This window comes from Panthera leo, chromosome B1, assembly GCF_018350215.1.
Source record: "Panthera leo isolate Ple1 chromosome B1, P.leo_Ple1_pat1.1, whole genome shotgun sequence".
Lineage (NCBI taxonomy): Eukaryota > Metazoa > Chordata > Mammalia > Carnivora > Felidae > Panthera > Panthera leo.
Window position 1 is genome coordinate 80776118 of NC_056682.1, and position 22318 is coordinate 80798435.

Sequence of the window (22318 nt, forward strand, 5' to 3'; positions counted from 1 at the left end):
ATTTAATGAAAATATTTTTAAAGAAAAGTGTTACATAAATTGGATTCGATTTTGTATACCTACCTCTACATTTCAACAGACTATTAAAGAAAACACAAAACACTTTATGAAAATATATGGATTCAGTGGAATCGAGGATAAAAATTGAAGAAACAACCTAAAGTCACCTTGAAGCAAAATAAATCTTTAAAATTCAGACTTAATATGAAAAATTATCCGTCATATATCCCCACTCAAAAATCAATTTATAAGTATAAAGACAGAGTAGAAGGAAAAAAGCATGAAAATACCCTGGAAAAAATTGGAGAAAACTAAAATGATGAATATTACACTTCTCTGTTATCTCAGTATATTAGTATTCTTCACCTAAGACATATCTTCTCAGGTTTCCAGCTTGGAGGTCATAAAGTAATTGATATGTGGCTTCGCTTATTAGAAGTACTGGGGGTCAGATCTGAGTTTCCCTTTAACCCTTCCTGGTGTTTAATTTAAAATATGGCCTTTTGTAGCAACATGGATGGAACTGGAGAGTGTGATGCTAAGTGAAATAAGCCATACAGAGAAAGACAGATACCATATGGTTTCACTCTTATGTGGATCCTGAGAAACATAACAGAAACCCATGGGGGAGGGGAAGGAAAAAAAAAAAAAAAAAAAAAAAAAAGAGGTTAGAGTGGGAGAGAGCCAAAGCATTAGAGACTGTTAAAAAACTGAGAACAAACTGAGGGTTGATGGGGGGTGGGAGGGAGGGCAGGGTGGGAGGGAGGACAGGGTGGGTGATGGGTATTGAGGAGGGCACCTTTTGGGATGAGCACTGGGTGTTGTATGGAAACCAATTTGACAGTAAATTTCATATATTAAAAAAAAAATAATAAAATAAAATAAAATAAAATAAAATAAGTCAGTCAGAGAAAGACAAAAATCATATGACTTCATTCATATGAGGACTTTAAGAGACAAAACAGATGAACATAAGGAAAGGGAAACAAAAATAATATAAAAACAGGGAGGGGGGACAAAACAGAAGAGACTCATAAATATGGAGAACAAACTGAGGGTTACTGGAGGGGTTGTGGGAGTGGGGGATGGGCTAAATGGGTAAGGGGCACTAAAGAATCTACTCCTGAAATCATTGTTGCACTATATATGCTAACTAATTTGGATGTAAATTTTAAACAATAAAAATCAAATCAAATCAAAATGAAGAAAGTGAGACAATAAATAGCTCCTTGGGGAAGATGTTTTTCCTTCCCTCTCCATAGGGAAAAGCAAGTCAATGAGGTTTTGTCAACTAATGTTGAATGTCTGAGTTTCTTTGAGCTGTGTAGAAGGTACAGATGAATTAGAATAAATTCTGAAGAAAAGCTACACCTGGCCACTTTAGGAAGATGCCTTTTCCCACCTCATCCTGACTTTCCCCACTCCCCCCTCTTCTGAGGCATCTCTGTCAGGTTGGGTTGCTATCTCTAGCAAAGGCTTGTTTCCTATAAGGTTATTAACTGTTTCTACAAGGCAAAGAAATTTGGAGAATTTTAAAATGACATGGATTCTTGACAAATGGAGGATGATTCTGTCAAAAGTATAAGTGGCTGAATGAAGAGAAGAGGAGGTTTCTCGAAGTTTATATCCAAAGCATATCTTTAAGGCATATCAACACTACTTCACCCAGTAGTTTATGAAAGGTTTTAACCTTTTTCTTGCTACATGGTACAAAAGCAGCTGCTTTGTGAACTTAATTTTAGAAGAAGATAGAAAATCTCTTTGGAGCCTGGCAAGATATAATATGGTTTACTTAGGAAACACAGACAAATATCACTATAAGACTAAAAACAGTGAAAGACAATCTGTTTTCCCCTAGGGTTATTGTTTCACTTGTGGGTCTGTCTAATTTCCAACTTTCTACTTGTTTTCTGTATCGAGATTAAGTAACCAGCGTTAGCACATTGATGTGTTTAAAAGAAAGATATTTTGGCTTAGGAGGATGCAGGACTTAGGGGTCCATGTTTCTTGACATATTGAAAGAGTCCCACTATACTATGAGACTGTAAGTACTTCGTATTGAAGAAAGACATAATAGGGGCACCTGGGTGGCTCAGAAAGTTGAGCATCCTACTCTTGATTTCTGCTCAGGTCATGATCTCACGATTCCTGGGTTCAGGCCCCACGTTGGGCTCTGTGCTGACAGTGTGAAGCCTGCTTGGGATTCTCTTTCTCTCCCTCTCTCTCTCTCTCTGCTTCCCCCCACCATCCTGCCCCCTGCTCGGGTGTGCATTCTCTCTCTCAAAATAAATAAATGAACTTAAAAAAAAAACTTGAAGAAAGATGTAATTAGGTTGACTAAGCCAAATTGCAGCTTATAAAGTCGATTGATTAGGGATTTTTCTTCTTGGTTTTTAAAATGGCTTTGACTTCAAAGTTATACCTCATTCATATTTATCTTTTTATTTTGTCAGAGAGGTCAGTGGTGGGAGGAGACACTTCTACTTTGGGAATTGGGATCATACATTCTATAACTATTGCAGAGAGGACTTTTGTATCTTTAAGCACTGTATATGCAAACAAGATTGGAGGACAGCATCAGTTTCAATAGCTCTGTGTAATTTCCATTTATTTTAGTTCCTAAAGGAGTTGAGTTGTAAAAAATTTGAGCAACTACTAGATTTATGCTACCAAACACAACAGATTATAAAATGATCTTTTAGATGAAATCTCTGTAGTCTTCTAATAAGCAACCACCTACATGGGGACATATCTCAACATGGGGCCATCTGGGGAGCTCAAGCACTATTTTCCAAAATTTGTGTTCTAATGCATCAGTCATAACACTCTGTGACAGAACTGCTCTTACTTCTGTATACCTTACTACATTTTTTAAAAGTAGTTTCTATGCCCAATATGGGGTTTGAACTCACAACCCCCAAATCAAGAGACACATGTTCTACCAACTGAGCCGGTCAGGCATCCCTATACTGTACTGCATGTTAACTTCATAGAAAGAAATGAACACCAGATCAATCACTGTGGTTTGGGATCACATCTACAAAAAGAAAAAAACATAATTTTTTAAAATAAATCCAGCTATTATTTTAATTAAAGATCTGTTTGTTAAAATATTTAACCACGATTTATCTACATATATATAAAAGACTTTCTCTTTCATTCCCACCCCACCCAACCACCGAGGTTTTGTACCTGTACTTGATTCCAACTGGTCTCCCTTTATTAATACTGGTATTTCACTTACAGAGTCCTTGAGAATGGATGAAGTTGATCTAATAGCCATTTGTCAAAAGGTTCTCTTGAGAGTAGTTTACTCTGTTCTTGAGTATCCATGAAGGTATGCTCCATTGCGAATTAAACCTTTTTAGCCACAGAGCAGAAGATGACAGAACCCCATCAGCATTGTCAGGAGAAGTTCCCTGACCTCATTATTGCTAATGGATCATGGTAATTCAGCCTGTTGTGAAATCTCATGTTCAATTATGCAGGATAACGAGTGACTCGAAACTTAATATGTCTCAACTATAGTCCTTCTTACAGGGTTTGTTCAGCTTTTTTCAAAAGTGTACGATTTTAAATAGAGTGGTTCACTTTTATATCCAGGCAAATGTTATCCAGTTTCATATCCAGGCAATATTCAGCCTGTCCTGATTTTAAATCTCTGATTTGATTTTTAAGTAAGAGAGGATTGCTGTGTAACTTTTGTAGGAAACTTAGGACAGGTTTATTCATTTTTAAGTGTTAATTCTGGAATTCTAAAAGCATGCAAATGGCATTTGTCTTTGGATTCACAAAAACTCTAGATATTCGGAGTTTGAATTATTTAAACTCCCACAACACATGCACTTTTGCTTTTCAAGCATGAGTTATAATTTAATTAAAAACTTCTGGTGCATTGCTTGCATTTTAAATATTAATATGTTCCATGGATCACTTTCGATTATCTACTGTCTTGAAATTCTTGAAGATGTCAGATTTTTAAGATTCCCAAAGTTGCACTTGGAATTGTCTGTTGAGGCCAAGGGGACTGTGATAATTACACACATCCATTAGGATCAACAGAGGAGATAAACTTTGGGGAGGCTTAATGGGCATGTCTCAGTGACAGCTAGCAAAGAGCATTTGGCATGATTAAGGATGGATTTGAATGCAGTTGAAAATACACTCTCATTATGGACACCAGTGGTAGTTGCACTACAAATGTTAAATCCCCCAGAAGAAGGGTGATGTGGCAGGGAAGCTTTGAAATCCACTGTGGCCATCATCCAAATTACTCTCTTTCCTTTATGTCTTTCTGCTGTCAGAATCACTTTGTGATGCCCAGTTCAACTCTCTACATCTTCGAAAAGAGGCAACCTGTTGATCTCTATGTTTCAGATCGTCCGAAGGTACATCAAGGATTGGCTCGAAAGAAAGAAGCCGCCTTTTGGTGCTGTCAGCAGCTGCGTGCTCCTCACGATCATCTACACAACCTTCTGTGACACATTCTCTAACCCAAATATTGACCTGGATAAATTCAGCCTTCTTCTCGTACTGTTCATAAGTAAGTTGGAAGCCGAAATATCCCTGCCAACCCCTCATGCTTCTCAGAAGCAGAGTGTAGTGATCTGTGTTAATTTGATTAGCAAGGAATACTGAGCTTCGTATTATATATGCTCAGCGGCTTTATCATAGGTATCTGTTCTTTAATAAGACATCAGTTATATATTTATGATTATGACTTAATGCCCTTTGTTTTTTGTGTCTGATTTAGAGTAGTTGATGCCAGATGAAAGAAGCCACAATATCTGTCAAATTCAAATGTTAGATGGAGCACTCTTTTGCCAATTTATTTTACTGTAACTTTAAGCTAATCTTGCCCTTCATTGTGGGTTACAAGTAGGATGTATAATATCTGATCCTATTATTTTCTAAGTATAATAATTGGCTGTATTAGTTAAAATGTGAATATTATGGCATCTTTTCTATTCAAATATATACCCAAGGTAATATCATGTCATTTTCAGAAGCAGCAGACTATGAAACGCAAGTAACTGCCAGGATCAAAAATCAACCTTTTATTCCATTGATCCTGTAATACCAAAGACAACTTTTGTAATTATAATACCTAAGAATCTTTTGTCATTAAGATCAATACAAGTTATTCCAAAATATATATTATACACTACTGCAGCTATGCCATTTCCTATAAATACTCATAGCAAAAACCAGCACTTTCTAAATCGAACAAATTAAATCAGCATGTCTTAAAGAGGGTTTCAGATTTGCAGAGTAGTAGACATCATAATTTATATCTGTGGATACGTTCCTTCAGGAAGAACAGGTTGAGTCCCACTAACCTAAATGATTCTATCAGTTTAGCAATGTATGTTTGTCTTTCTAGTTGAGCTTCCATAAGTTTCAGATAAGACTAAGCAGACCAGTAAATATGCTACAGATATTTTTATAGCCCTAATTTAGATTCAATCTTTTTTGTTTTTTTTCTTCTTCAGTATTTTCTATTCAGCTGAGTTTTATGCTTTTAACCTTCCTCTTTTCAACAAGGTAAGTGATACAATATCTCTGGTGGTTGTTGGTTTTCTAAGTGACATATAATGCTATTTACTTGGCTTCTATGCTGCTCTGCTGTTCTGGCTTTTCTCCTACCTTCTGGACATTCCGGCTTGCTCCTGCCACCCTCAGGTTGTAGACCTTCCCAAAGAGCTTGTCGGTGGCTCTTGTGTCATCTATTCACGTCACGTGCTTAGGCAGCCTCCTCCATTCTGCTGGCTCGAGCTGTCAGCTTCCTGATGATGGTTTTCAAGGTGGGACCTGCCATTTGGATGTTTTTCCTCAGTTCCAGCACTATTTATCACTCACCGTTTAGATATTTTCACCTGTCTTAACAAGACCTCAGTGTCAAGCTATTCTAAATGGAATGAATTTTTCCCCCCAGTACTTCCCCTTTCTCTCTCATTTGTTCATTTTTAATGGGATCACCATCCACAGAGTCTCTCAGACTGGAATCCTTTGCATCCTTATTTTTTAAATGTCTTGATCCTACCTGTGTAATATTGTTTGTGCTCCTAGAGCCACTTCCCTAATTCAGGCTCTTGTTGCCTCTTTTCTCCCTAGACTATTGCAGTGGATATCTTATAGGTATCTTCATTTCTAAAGTGAACTTGTCTTATGCATTTCGTACTGTTTCTAGTCACTCAGAGTTCTGAGGATAGCTCTTATCGGAGATCTTCGATGATTCCAGTGCCTATAGAATGAAGTTCATTTTGGGGAGCTAAGTGAACCACTACCAACATTCATGCTGTATAAGCTTCAGGTTGTGGTAAAATCATTGCTGTATCTTAGAGGAACCTCAAGCATTCTCATTTCTGTCCTTTGCTTAGGCTATCCTCATTAAATTGGTCTCTGTGTCCTGGCCCATCTTTCTTGTTCTTCAAGGCTCACCTCTAATGTAGCTTCTTACACTAGTATTGTATATTCAACAGACATTACTTAAGCCCTCGGTATGAGAAAGTTACCATAGTGAATACCACAAAGAAGAGATGATTCTGATCTTGCATGAGTTTGCAGACTAGATATACGTACTCTTAGTGGATGGACAGTGAGCCATCCTGAAGTCACTTCAAGAAGGCACTTCCAACGAGAGTGGTGGAGCAAGGCTTCATGGAAGAGATGGGATTTGACATGAGTTATAAAGAATGGCTAAGTATTCAGCAAACCAAGATGCAGAGAGGAGGTTCTTGGTGGGGAAAAAAACAATAATGCAAATGTGGACACACACACACACACACACACACACACACACACACACACACGGTGGGACAATGGGAGTAGAAAAAGACTGAAAAATAGGGGCACCTGGGTGGCTCAGTCAGTTAAGTGTCCAACTCTTGATTTCAGCTCAGGTCATGATCTCACAGTTTGTGGGATTGAGCCCCTTGTTAGGCTCTGCACTGACAGTGTGCATCCTGCTTGGGGCTCTCTCCCTCTCTCTCTGCCCCTACCCTGCTCGCACTTTCTCCTTTCTCTCTCTCTCTCTCTCTCTCTCTCTTAAAATAAGTAAATAAACTAAAAAAAAAAAAAAAAAAAGATTAAGTAATAATAGTAACTAGAGGGTCAGACTTAGGCCAGACTGCCAGGTGATGGCAGTAAGTTGCCATGAGGAGAAGGGTTGTCTTTGAGGCCTGAAACAGTGTCAGAGCCGTGGAGGGTTCAGGCTTCACATTAGGCACTTGGCTCTTACAGCACTTGGTACAGCATGAGGCTGGCTGATTGTAAACAGTCAATAAAAATTTATTGATTGGTGTAATTTGAACCATTTTCCCTAGCTTGTGGTTGTGATTTATAAAGTAAGAGTAAAGCCTGGAGCCATTAAGGCACCGAGAAAATGGGACTTAATTGGGTAAGTCTAGGAGTAGGAGCTATTTTAAAGTTCTTTTGTAAATGATTTGTTATGTCATCCTAGAAAAGATGTTTGCCTTTCCCCAGCTGTTTGTTTCCTGATCCTTGTGGCAGAAGTAATAATCAGATGCACTTATTCATTCTATCCCATCAGACTGGGGAGGATGCATATATCCTGTCAGTGACTGAAAACATCTTGCAAAGCACAGAGTGGCCACTACAGGAATTGCTGAAGGAGGAATGGGGCTGGGAATGGCGTGACAAGTGGTTGAATTAAAACTGAGAATTTTCAGTGTGGAGTAGACTGGATTTTCATAAGGCCTTGGGGTTTTAAGACCCTTTCTTTCTGCCTTCAATGAAGTTCTGTTGCATTTTGAACCTGCCTGACCCACTGTCAGAATGCACATTCTTTGATAAACAGCAGAATAGGGAGTGGCTGTAATCCTGCTCCTCAGTAAAATGATTATATACCCCCAAAGCATTCCATTAGAATTTGGGGAATTTTCAATTGAACAAAATTTAGAAGATGGTTTTTACTTTTTTTTTCCCCCCCTTCACTATAGGAGACTTCATTGTGCCTAAGGATTTTATTGGAGGAATGAAAGATACCAATGGTTATTGAGCCCTGCTCTGTGCCAGGCACTGTGCTAGGGACAATGCATATGTTCTTTCATGTAAGTCTGACAGCAAAGACTGTGATACTCTACATTTTTATTGATATTTTGCTGATGAGGCCCCATACATAAGAGTAGTTTAGTTTAATAACTTGCCTAAAATCAGATTTTAGTAGTTTTTTTTTTCTTTTTCAAAGTTTATTTATTTTGATAGGGAGAGAGCACAAGCAGGGGAAGGGCAGAGAGAGGGAAAGAGAGAGAATCCCAAGCAGGCTCCGCACTGTCAGCACAGAGTGTGACACGGGGCTCGATCTCAAAAACCATGAGATCATGACCTGAGCCAAGATCAAGAGTCGGGTGCTTAACCAACTGAGCCACCCAGGCGCTCCAAGATTTTGGTAGTTTAATAAAAGATGGCAAATAGTACGTGTAGAATTGAAATCCATTGCCATTGGCCATTTGCCCATACTTTTTCCACTGCACTAAACTACTTCAGTTACTTTTAAAATTCATAAGTGCTTGCTTTGGTTAGGGAATTGGTAGATAGTATTTAACTGGATTCTTCCAGTTCACTCACACAAACAAATTAGTCAAAGACACCAGAGGTTTAAACTCAGGCCCACCAGTTTATACTCTATTGAGTTTCATTTTCTCTTCCTCCTTTTTATTCATTTCTACTTAAAATTAGTAAAAGTAGCCTGTGGTTTCTTTTTCATCTATTTCTTACCAACTTACTAAATCTAAAACCAGCCCCGATATCAAGAGACAAAAATCTCAACATGGACGTCAGTCTGTCTTTTTTTTCTCTTAAGTGTATTTATTTATTTTGAGAGAGAGAATATGGGGGGGAGGAGCAGAGAGAGAGAGGGAGAGAGAGAATTCAAAGCAGGCTCCGCACTGTCAGCTCAGAGCTCAATGCGGAGCTCGATCCCACGAACTGTGAGATCATGACCTGAGCCCATATCAAGAGTGGGACATTTCACCACCTGAGCCACCCAGGCACCCTCCTGGTCTGTCTTTTTTTGTATACTGCATGCTACTGACCCCTGATGATGTAAGGTTAGCATAAACCAGGAGACACCCAGCCTGGAAAATTCAACTTTCTTACAACACTCCTCCCACCTGGTTAACATTTCTTAGATTTACTGACCTGACGTGTTAACCATTCTAGTGTCTGGAAAGTACACTTCTACTTTGAGTATTTAAAATAAATTTGAGAAAAATAAATAAATAAAATAAAATAAAAGAACATTTGAGAGTTACTATGCTGTGTTCTTATTTATCTGTCCACAAAATAATGTCAGGATTAAAAATTCCAATTCTGGAATCAGACAGACATGAGTTCCAATCCTGTTTAATAACTCTGTGATTTCTGTCATTCCTCATTTATAAATGGGGATAGTATTAGTGCCTACCTCGTAGGGTCATTTGGTGAATTGGATAATGCACTCACGAAGTCCTCATCCTAATTCCTAGCATACATTAAGTGTTCAATGAATGTTAGCAACTGTCGAATATTTATTGTACCAAACTAATTTATCTATACTGTTTCAAAAACTAACGATGGAAGAGAAGAAATTAGCATTTCTAGCTTTGTAACACATTCTCTTTGGCATTACACTGTCACAGATGCTGGGGAATGAGAGCTGATTCATCACACCAATAGCAGCTGTCCATAGTACCCTAAGCTTTCTGCAACTTTGGGAAGCTGTCACAGTATGTAAAAAAATGTTGAAAAGGTTGGAAAAAGAAAGCAGTAATTATGAGCCTTTAAAAAAATATGTAAAAGTTTGGAAAGCTGATAACTAGAGTAACAGAAACCCAGAGTATCACTAGAGTGACAAAAGAAACCATAAAGAAAGGGGGGAAAAAGAAGCAAATATTTGAATATTTGTATAGGTGTTTTCACCCTTATCAGTACATTTTTAATTGGATGTCTCAAACGGCCTCTCATTGTAGCCAGGATGGAGGGATGGAGGGACAGAGGTAGGGACGGAGCGTATAGTAGGAAGGAGCTAGGGACGGAGGGAAGGAAGACAAGTATTAGTATTAACAGTAAGTCTTACCATTTCACACGTGAGGCACTAAGCCACAGAGCTCTGGGTAACTTGTTTAGTGGCACACAGCTAATGACAGATGAGGTCTTCTCCTAAAATTAAGTGAAGATAAAACACAAGTACAGAGGTTAACAAAGGAAAGTATTTCACATGGAAGTTTCCTCCTCTAAAACACAGTGGGCTTACATGGAACTCCCTCAGAGGACCTTTTCTGCTCCACATTCTGTGATTCTACTAGTAAAACCTTCTGACATGTTCTCCTTCGTGAGTACTGCAGAGAAAGGCAAGATAAATATTATGTGGAAAACACTGATTGAAAGCTCTGTAAGAGAGAATAAAAAGACCAATTGGGAAGAAAAGGAAATAAACAGCTCAAGGGAAGCCGAAGTGATCAAAAGAATTATAAAAACGGGATAAAAAGAAAATCAATATTAAAAAGAGAGAAGGTAGAGTTAGAAAATAAATAGTAATGGGATTCCTTTCAAGAGTGTGCGCGGACACAATAGAGATGTTAATCACCGAAAATAATTGTAGTCGTTACCACTTAAACATAACGCACATTTATTTAAGGGTGCTTCATTTTCCTGGGTGGCGTCTTCTGCCATGAAGTTGCCCCTTGACAGGGCGTGGCTGAAGGAAGGTTACTGACCAAGATAGCTGCCCTCATCCACTAAGTTCCGTGGTGGGTTTTGTTTTCGTTTCTTTAATTTCCTTTGCGGAAAGCGAACTTGTCTCTGATTCGGAGCAGCCTACTTGCTAGGTGTGTATGACTCTAGAGAAGTTAGTTACCCTCTTTGTGCTTCAGATTCCCTTTTCGGAAAAGCATCCGATGATAACACCCTCTACTTTATAAGGCTGTTCTGAGAAGATGGAAATACTGGGAGTAACGTGCTCTGGAAAACGCTCCGTGCTTCCCGCTGTGGTGATTTATGGGCACCATCGTCTTCCTCGTCACGAATGGAGGCTTCAGTGAGCACCTGCTCTGTCGGCTTTCCCCAAGACCCGTGATGTGGAGCAGTCAGTTTCTTTCCAGAGAGAGTATTTAGGGAGAATATTCGTTTTTACCCTTAAACGGTTCACTTTTATGTGCTGACACCCCCTCCCTGCTGACGCACCCTGTGTCCGTAGAATGACAGGGCGGCGTTCCATCTCCCATCAGGCCGGAAACCTCCCTGTGCAGGCCTGGCTTCAGCCACGTTACCCGGAGCAGGACAAGTAAGCAGTTCTCGCCACGCCGTAAGTGTTGCTCTGCCGAACGTCAGCCAACGCCAGGTTAAATCAGAGCCTTCTTGGCCAGAGAGATTTGACACACTGGGAACGTGCGATAGCCTGGAAAAGAGCATGATATGAAGCAGAACCAAGTTCACTAAAGGAGAAGTATATTGCCGGACTCTCCCGGAAAAAACCAAACTGCATAGTCCACATGCAGCAGCAATGGGTTGGCAACAAAGGCAGCAACAGACCAAAAAGGCCTTTGTAGCATGACCAACACCATAAGCATTGCTGGAGAACAGCCCCAAACTAGGTGGTTTGTTGTGTCACATGTTCCTCAAGCACAGGTGGGCAGTTGTTCCTGTGGAAGGTTTCTATTCGTTGTGAACTGACTATATTTCATACTCCTCAGTCTGCCCATTTCAAGTTTTTCTGACTTCTTAGGTTCCCAGGCTTCAGTATTAGCTCAGACTCTCTGGATGAGCAAAGTGCCTCATGCTTTATTTACAAAGAACATGAAATCTCTGACATAAATTGCCTCCACTTTCCCATTCTCTACAAGAAATTTTTCCATATTTCCTGCTCAGCTTGTCTTCTTTAGTGTCCAGTTCATGGGCTGGGAAATAGCCCCCCTCAGGCTAGCCCCACAGCCTGGTCCTCTTAGGCCTCTCTGGAGACCTGGTTTCATCAGTTGTTTCTACCCACCATGTCATCCCTCTTTCTGCATGGTCATGTTCAAATTCCCATGACCTTTTCCTTCTCTTCCCCAGATTTCTTGAGAACATGGTGCCCTGTCACTAATGCAAATTCTGTTCACTCAACTCCTTGGCCTCCTCCCCAGACCCCGTTGGGCCACCTCTTCTGTTCCCCATTTCCATTAATGCCCTCATGTTCCTCTTAGTCCTATGTGCTGAAAGCTTATCATTTCTCTTTCATTCCTCCTCCTCTCTCAAAGCAACAGTAATAATAAAAATATCAGCTAGCAGAGGTACCTGGGTGGCTCAGTCGGTTAAGTGTCCGACTTCGGCTCAGGTCATGATCTCATAGTTCATGAGTTCGAGCCCCGCGTCAGGCTCTGTGCTGACAGCTCAGAGCCTGGAGCCTGCTTCGGATTCTACGTCTCCCTCTCTCTCTTTGCCCCTCCCCCACTCATGTGCACGCGAACGCACGCGCTCTCTCTCTCTCTCTCCCTCTCTTTCTCTCTGTCTCTCAAAAATAAATGAAAACCTTAAAAAAAATATCAGCCAGCATGTGTTAAACACTCGTGATGTGCCAAATTCTTAACAAACATTGGTATTTATCCTCCCCTCAGGAGCCGGCAGTATTATCCCTATTTTATATATAAGGAAAAGGGTGGTCTGGATTGAAATTCAAGTGCGTCTGCCCCCAAAGTGTGTGCTTTTAAGCTGCCGGGAGGAAATATTTCACAGAAGTCAACATTTGACAAGTTCTTTTATTTCTGTCTTCATGTCTCTTACCACCATCTCTGCAGTCACTGTGATTCTTCAGGCCCTTACAGCCTTCTGCTTCCTGCCTAGCCTCATCATTGCCAGTCTTATACCACACTGAGTGGTTACTCCTCCCATCTCCTTAGCCCGTCTTGTCAAGTCCACACTCATGGTCACAGCCATCGTCCCTTCATACAAGTCAGCCTGAAGACTGCTCTTTGCCAGCTGCCCCTGGACTCCCAGATTTCAGTTTCACTATCCCTTACCTAAAATACACACCGCCACGTATCTAAACTTGACCTTTGAAGCCCAGCTCAATTGTAATTTCCTTCAAGAAGGTTCTCTGTGTGCTCCATCATTATCCCCCATTCCCTGCCAAGCTTGAGATAATCTTTTTTTTTGGTGCCATAATCCTCCCACCCCCTCTTTTTCTCTTTCTCAATCCCCCTCTCTTAAAAAAAAAAAAAGATAGATAGATAGATAGATAGATAGATAGATAGATAGATAGAGGCACTTGGGTGGATCAGTCTGTTAAGCATCTGACCCTTTGTTTCAGCTCATGTCATGATCTCACGGTTCGTGAGTTCGAGCCCTGCATTGGGCTCTGCGCTGACAGTGCAGAGCCTGCTTGGGATTCTGTGTCTTTGACCTTCCTATATCTCTCTCTGTCTCAAAATAAATAAACTTTAAAATATACATATACAGGGGTGCCTGGGTGGCTCAGTCGGTTAAGCATCCAACTTCAGCTCAGGTCATAATCTCACAGTTTGTGGGTTCGAGCCCTGCGTCGGGCTCTGTCCTGAGCTCAGCTCAGGGCCTAGAGCCTGTCTCCCTCTCTCTCTGCCCCTTCCCCATTCTTTCTGTCTCTCTCTCTCTCAAAAATAAACATTTAAAAAATTTAAATATATATACATATGCATATGTATATCTGTGCTCCTTTCCTTCATGCATTGACAGAACCTCACACAGCTGCTTTCACATTAGGCCTACATGATGAACAAAGAAATCAAGGAATATGTCAGCCATGTAGTTCAATGTTTAAAAAATAAGAGTGTTATCACAATATAAATATGAAAATAAAATGTGGAAACAGTAATGTCATCTTATTATACTCAAGTGATACACATCTGTGGAGAATCCTCCCCTGAGGTGAGACACCAAAAACTCAGTTTGGAAAGTTGTTATCCAAAAAGAGCTGGAGGTAAGACTAGTTAGTTAGGAAGCGTGAGCACGCATGGCTTTTCAGAGGGGAGAAAACCAAAGGCCCATTTCCACATTCTCTTAACCTGTGCCCAGGGGACGAGGAAGAGAAGGCCCTTCTCCCCTCCAGTGAGTATATAACAAAGAAATCAGGATACATGGATGGATTTAGAGAGGATTTTTCTCCCAACAAAAGTTATATGCGAGGATGAGGTTACTAAGGAAAGGGGTGAGATTGCTTTCTTTAGAGATCCTTAAAAATTGGATAGACTGTTAGATCTGCAACTGTACACACAAAGTCAGGTTCTGGAGCATTTTCCATTTGCTAACTCATTCCATTTGTCTCAGTTCAGGGCAGGGAATGAATAGACTTACTGTACCTCAAATCCTGATGATTCTGCAGGAAGGAGTAGTTTCTAACATATCAAGCATAATGATAATAATATAATAATAATATTAGTAAAATGACATTTCTTTTAGCATCTGGTTCTCTAAATCTTTTTTTTTCTCTAAATCTTTATATTCTAAAATGGAAAATCTGAAAATTGATATTCACCAGTACTGTCCTCCATAACATTTAATGGATTTTGGCTAAGTGAGATTTATTTTTAAATGCTTGACCTATTACATACCAATAGTAGAACACGGCCGTTAAGAGCATAGGCACAGAAGCCAGACTTGATTTAAATCCTGGCCATGTCACTTACTAGCTCTAGGGTCCTGGGTAAGCTACACACCTCCTGGGTGCCTCAGTGTTCTCATCTGTATGTGGGATATTGTGTCGCCTACCTTATGGGGTAGCTGTCTTCAAATGTGCACATCTTAGAGGAATATCTGATACACAGTCACTGCTCAAGGAATGAAAACTTACTATTTTTGCTAAAACATATGATGTTTCATTTTTGTTCATAGCATGTATTCATCAAAAGGTTATGTTTGCTGCCAGAAAGGTATGCTCCTTCTTGAGGGAAGCAGTTATGGAGATACATTAATGCTTTCGAGCCACTGGAATTACTGTCAAGTGATAGCCTCTTAACTTTGCTAAGGGAGTTCCCTGCTGCATGATTTTCACAAAGCCCTGCACCACAGCCTGACTATGTATGTGATCTTTGGAGACCTCCGCCACATATTTTTGTAGAGCAACTCTATTTCTAATAACCAATAACTAGATACAGTCCAGCTGTCCTTCCATAGGTGAATGGTTAAACAAATTAGGCTACATACATATCATGGGATACTAGTTAGCAATAAAAGGAACAAACTTTTTTTTTAATGTTTATTTATTTTTGAGAGAGAGAGAGAGAGCTCTAGTGGAGGAGTGGCACAGAGAGAGGGAGACACAGAATTCGAAGCAGGCTCCAGGCTCTGAGCTGTCAGCACAGTGCCCGACGTGGGGCTGAAACTGCCGGACCGCGAGATCATGACCTGAGCCAAAGTCGGATGCTTAACCGACCGAACCACCCAGGCGCCCCAGGAACAAACTCTTGATACACACAACAACTTGGATGGATGTCTAGGGAATTATGCTGAGTGAAAAAAGCCAGTCCCAAAAGGTTATGTACCATATCATTCCACATACAGAACATTTGAAATGAAAAAAATTTTGAACAGTTTGGGGTTGCCAAAGGATAGGCATGAGGGATGGGGAGAGAATCATGGGGGAGCTGGGAGAGGTGGTGTCCCCCACATAGTTTTAAGACCTTTTTTTCATGGGTAAATGACTCAGGAATGATTCGCTAAAAACAAATTCAGACACTTCTGTACATTTGGGGATAGAATCACTTCTGTCACCAGGACTGATCAAAAGATGTTAACATGAAGGTAGGTACTACATCTGATTTGGGATGTGTTTAAGTAGGCTTTTTACGCATGTATTTGTAAAATACTCTTTTTGCCCCTAGGAATAATTCGGGTTTCACACCAGCAGACACTGTGGCTATCATTTTCTGTTCTACACACAAATCCCTCACACTGGGTAAGTGATTCACAGAGTCGAAAACCAACTTTTTAACCAATATTACCCTCAGTTACATCTTACGATTTTAACATTTAAGCATTTCTTCAAATTAACTGGAATGGAGTATTATACACTGTGTTAGATAAAGAACAATAGCAAGATGAGGACGGGTCATTGCTCTGAAATACCATTATCTGATTGGACCAGTTTTTGAAGGCCTAAATTTAATAGTGTGGGACTTAACGTAATTTGTAATTATGTTTTTGATTCTCATAAAAGGTTTTCAGAGTAGTGTGTTAACATTAAAAGCCGGGGAAGGAGGTAGTAGGGATGGGGGAAGGAGAAGACTTTCTTCTGAAAAGGAATGGGCAAAAACTTAGCTTTGGAAAGCTCTAGAGTTGCCCCTGGAAAAGTTAACTTACTTTTTTGGAAGATTGGAGGAAGGTAGAAATATTCTTATCCTAATCTGGTATTGACATTAGTTTAAAGTCCATTTCAGAATGTTACTTCCATGAAGAAACACAATGTGGTGATCATTAACCCAATCTGATTAGTGCCTGAAGTGAAATAAGTATTTATTTAATAGACAAAAGTAGATCAAGAAGAAAAGTGCTGTTTTCTACTATGCTTTATCCAGTGTATTGGCATTATCCCAATAATCTGTCCGGGCAACTGAATCCGTGTTTTTAGTCATTAAAAGTCATAAAGTAACCAGGAACTTTACTGACAGCTTCATTCACAAACTCCTTGAGGTAGTAGGCACATTGTGGTAAAAAGTTGTATTAAAAATTTCTTTATATTTTGGCATGTGACTCACTTAAAAGAGTCACTTAAAAGAGTGAAAAAGCATGACAATTCTCTGTATGCTCATGTTAAAAAGGTTCAGTCTGTAAGTTAGAAAACAAAGACGTTCCATAATGTTGTTACTAACCCCATGCACGTTTGTTTGATAGAATCTATTGTCAGTCTTGCCAAGTTTGGAAAATGACTTCAAAATTGGACAAACTAAGGAACAGTTGCTATCTAGGGCTTCAGCTTATTTGAAGAAGTGATATACAGTTAACTCTTGAACAATGCAGGGAGAGGGGCCTTAGGGGCACCAACCCCCTGCACAGTCAAAAATCCATGCATAACTTTTGACTCCCCCAAAACTTAACTACCAATAGCCCACTGTTAACAAGAGGCCTTACCAATAACACGGTCAATTAACATAGTATTTTGTATGTTATATGTATTATATACTGTAATAAAATGAGCTAGAGAAAAGAAAATGTTATTGAGAAAATCATAACGAAAAATACATTTACAGTACTATACCATATTTATTTGAAAAAAAATACACATGTAAGTGGACCCTTGTAGTTCAAACTCATGTTGTTCAAGGGTTACTGTATCTAATGTCTATACGTTGCAGTATTTCTGTTAGGTTTTCTTCATAATATTATCGAGTTGAAGTTGAAAGCACTTTGGAAGTCACGTTCCAATCCTGAATTTGTGACTGGACAAATCCCTTAACTTCCCTGAACCTTTGCTTTCTCATCTGTAAAATGGGGCAGAATCATATTCACGTTTATGAAGTTTATTATTAAGATTAAAGTTTGTTAAGTAGCTGGCACAGTACTTGTACATAATCCATAGTCAGTACATGGCAGAATGTGCCATAATTGCTGTGTATGTAGATCACTATGGAGGAAATTCTACAGCCCACCTACAGAGCCGGGTGCGCTACCTGGCACACAGCAGACACTCTTTCAAGCAGGAGCTGTTATTGTTTGTTATTATCAACTGTATTAATTATGACCATGTTACCATTTCCACGGTTCCAGTCCCCTGACCCCTGGTCCTATAGATTTTCATGTAATGGGTGTGGTTTAATTTTTGACTTCAGAGAAATCATCTTGCACTTCTTTCCCCACGCTGTTATTGCGCTGTGATGTCTAGTGTTCCAGGGCTCCTAAAAAGTAGGTAGGGAGTCCAGAGGCCAGGGCCACCAGACGCCTCAGATGTCCAGAGCCAGAGATCAAATGAGCCCATGTCCGGTAGAGTGGATTAGAGGAGATGCTGAGCTGTGGCTGCACCATACACACTCTGCATTTCTGCAGTGGGCTTGTAAATCCCATACACTCCTTGGGGTTTTTTTGGTCAGAAAAACCAAAATGGATTTTTTTTGTCTCTCCACGATGTTCTTTTGTGCTGGAGCTGGCTGTATTGAGCAAAGAACTCTACCCAAAGAGCCTACTGAAGCCTGACCAGTATTCTTTTCTTTTCGATGAGCAAAATACCTACCCATTGGATATTTGTGTGTGTGTCTTTTTATTTTTCTTAATCTCAACACCATATTCTTCTGTTCCTGATGCTTTCTGAAACCTGATTTTCAGGCAAACGGGTATTCTGAACACTAATCAGAAGTAGCTGTTTTGCTAAAAAGGGTTGGGTTAACTCGGACAAAATGTCTGCATATGCACTTTGTTTTTGCAGTGCTCTCCCATGAGGTAGACCCTTAGATACTACAATAAGATACAAGCTGGTATCTAACTAACCATGTAGTCTAAATCCTCAGTTACTTTCATAACATGATGGCCTTAAGCTTTTTTGGAATTGTGAGACCTGAATACTTATCCTCACTCTTCCAGTGAGGCATGCCCAGGCTTCAGTTTCCTTACCTCTTAGATTAGGTAATTTGACTGACTATTCTGTCCTGGCTTGATCATATCTGGCTGCCTTCCTGAAGTCTCCTAGGTAGCATTTACCTCTTTGCTACTTCCCTTATCTCAGGGGGGTGACATGGATTGCCCTTGTTCCAGCAACACCCTAGTCTTTACCTGTAGAGAAGGGTGTTGGCTCAATTATCACTAGAATGGCCTATGAATTTACTGTATCCGTTTTCACAAGATGCAATGCACATTCCCTTCTATTGGGGACCTGACATCACTTACAGAGGATCTGCCGTGACAATGATAGTAATTATCCTAAGGGAGCTTCTTCTCTCCATGGAAGTGGAAGAACATCACACTAAGTGTGAAAAAATTCACATTCCGGAAAGCGAGGAACATATTTCAGATCATATCACTCAAAATTATACTATCTCTCACCTCTCACACAAAGATAAAATATAATAGATTATAATATATCTCTTTGGCCCTGAGAAAGTTTATCTGTCCCTCGTGAGATCACTACCAAAGTATTTCTTCTAGTGATTTTACACACACGCAACAAATGTGCACACACATCTAACACCTCAGATAGAATACATTCAGTAAGGCTTATGAAATACCATTCATTATTATATGTAGTATTTGTATTTAGGAATAAATCATTGTAGACCAAGTGGTACCCAGGTAACTAATGAGCCACAGATGAAAACCCTCACTTGAGGAGCCTTCTGAAATATTCTCTTGTACATACCCTTTCAATTTATTTTATTGTTCTTGCTTTTGCCCTGTCTCAATCTCTTCAGTGTACTTGCATCTACGCAGATGCTGTATTTGATTCATTGCTTTTATTAGTGCATTTGCCATTGATTGATTAGTTCTTCGTATTAGTACTTTTTCTATTGATTGATTGCAGATGAAGTGACTATTTGACCTTTAATTATGAGGCTTCCTATTGAAAATGACATTGAGCTATGGCTTCACATAATCCATCTGGAAAGCCTGACATGATGCCATTCCCTGGAGTTCGTTCAGGAAGAAAGAGGAGGCCTGAAGGAAGCACCGAGCTATCACTGTGCCTCATCTAAAACAATACTCCGGGGCTTGCATGCTGCTCTCCTATAGTTTTAGCTCAGGGTTGGAGGTAATTTTATATTTGTCAAGACAGCATCCCTTGCAGTGGGTTGCCTTAAAAGCTGTGAACTCTCCCAAATTCTCCTCTAGTTTGATGTTGATATTTGTAGAATAATGACAAGGTATTTTACGTAGCAGAGATTGAAGAACGGTATATACCCTGGTTAACAACGGCTCAGTGCACAGTCAGTCAATAGATCTCATCAGAAAGAAATTCGATCCAAGATACTCTGTGGAATTAGTAGTTTACTTCTATTTTATTTTATCTTTTTCTCTTGAGTATTCAAATCACTTTGCTTATCTAGAGTTCCAATACATGTGAAAAACATTCTCAAGACACCTCAAAAGAGAATGTTTCAGGAGGTTTCATATAAGTTTATATTGGTTTTTAATGTTTTTAAATAGCAAAATGAAAGCACATACTCCCATAGCATGTCAACTGACTATTGACAGTCAGTTGTGAGATTCTCAGTCATTTATTTCTAGAAGCATTTCTGAAGTGGAAGAATGCTATTTAAAGTTTAGAGAATCATGATGAATGCTTATTAAAAGCCCACCATATGTCTTACCGTTTATAGACACTATGGACAAGGGCGAATCAAGGCAGGGATTCCCTCACACTGTTTAGACTTCACTATATGAATCTATGGTTGCAGTTGCACAGCTGAATTGTGACAAGAAACTATGCATTAAGCAAAAAGAATATAACTTTTTGGTAGACCTGGGATTCTGCAGAGTGGAGAGAACACATACCTGATTCTAGCCTGGATTCCAGTTCCATTGATCTCACCAAAAGCTGGAACAAATCATGTAACTGCTGCGGGCCTCAGTTTCCTCATCTGTAAAATGAGAAGATGGACAAAACGATACCTGACATTCCTCCCAGGCTTAAGTTTCCATAGTCTGTGCTCAGTGACTGTTTCCGTTCTAGAACCACTGCCCTGCTGTGTGTGAAAGGGAAAAGAGCTCGCGAACGGTTGTGTAAATAATGTTACATTATTGCAGGAAAAGAAATACGGCTTTTGCTTCTTCCAAATACGGCTTTTGCTTCTTCCAAAAGAGGTTAAAAAATACCTTCACCCTCCAAAGAGTTTCATAGGAGAAACAAAGTCTGCAACGGATCTTATTTTCAGTTTTCCTTGGAAGCTACTGGAGAATGCTACAGGATTACCCATAACTTGGGCTGGAAAGATCACTTAATAACATCTGCATTATTTTCTCAAGAGGAAATGGGATTGAAATATAAAAGTTTTCACTTCTGCTATTCTTTTCCCCTAAAGCTTATCTGTGATTCTATTTGGCACACAGAGACTATTATCTTTTTTTTTTTTTAATGTTTATTTATTTTTGAGAGAGAGAGCGAGACAGAGTGTGAGCAGGGGAGGGGCAGAGAGAGAAGGAGACACAGGAACCGAAGCAGGTTCTAGGCTCTGAGCTGTCAGCATAGAGCCCCACGTGGGGTTCAAACTCACAGACCACAAGATCATGACCTGAGCTGAGGTCAGATGCTCAACCGACTGAGACACCCAGGCGCCCCAACAGAGGCTATTATCTTAATAAAACTTGCCCCACAATTGGGAAGCAAGCTTTGAGCTCATTAAATCATATGACCCGAAAACCTTGAATATTAGCAGGTCAGTAACATTATTTTGCCTACAAAGAAATGAGAGCATGGAAAATTTTTACAAACTTAACCCCAGATCATATAACTAATAGAGACTGGATGCCCAGCCTCCTGATTTCCAGAACTGCATTGTATAATAAGATATGAAAGCACTTGGAAAACCAAAAAGTACTATACTGATTCCAAATATTGTAAATGTGCATTCTCGGTGTGAATTTGAATTATTTTATTAATTGCTTAAGGAAGAAAATCACTTCTGATCACATTGCTAGTTATAAAACAGTTTTAAATACTTAATATCTATAATTGTTCCCATAGGCATATATTTCCATGCGGCCCAGTCAGAAACTGGCATTCATTCCTTCTACCTTCTATAGTAACAAAAGGTTATATTCTATTTAAAGTGAGTCTTGATGAGCCAGCCTCTCCATTTCACATGAGGCATCACTGTCTGCACTTTTTCTTGCAAACTAAGAGCCACAGTGCTGTACGACAGTAAACTATAAAGTGGAAAGAGAAGTCCAGAGAAGAGACAGAAAATAGAAGTTTGTGTCTGGGTCGTAGCCATAAATATGTATCTGTCCTGTGGTTTGCCACTGGAGTTACAGTTCCATAAGGAAAGGCAGTTCGGGGACCTCTGCATTTGACAGATTCTTAAAGATGCCACTGAAATTATAGACAGAGTAGATTTTGCTACTGCGCTGAAGAAAAGTGAGGGAGTGTCTGTCATTTTGTACCATTTTTTGATCCATATAAAGAAAGAAATGTAAGTGCTCAAAGTGGTATGCTTATGTTTCTCAGAGGTTTGTGGATTGTTTTGCTTTGAATTTTTGATTCTGAATTTGGTGTCTGAAAATCGTTGCTAATACATCTAGACTTAGGTAATAAAGATTTAAGAAGTTCCCAGGTTCTAGGCGGCAAGTATGAAATGAAAAATAGTAAAACTTCTTTGTTGTTTTGTCTTATTTAGCCTGACCCTCAAGTACCATTAATCTTAATGATGTGCCAGGAGCTGTTCACCTG

General features: G+C 39.7%; 1 protein-coding gene across 2 annotated transcripts in view; it reads left to right on the forward strand.

Moving 5' to 3' along the window:
- Positions 1–22318, forward strand: part of SLC10A7 (solute carrier family 10 member 7) — a 250502-nt gene that overhangs the window by 204038 nt on the left and 24146 nt on the right. For both annotated transcript variants that reach the window (XM_042935361.1, XM_042935362.1), the window contains 3 exons: positions 4378–4543; positions 5493–5544; positions 15831–15904. In XM_042935361.1, coding sequence (XP_042791295.1) covers positions 4378–4543; positions 5493–5544; positions 15831–15904 — 292 coding nt within the window. The remainder of the gene's footprint in view (positions 1–4377; positions 4544–5492; positions 5545–15830; positions 15905–22318) is intronic.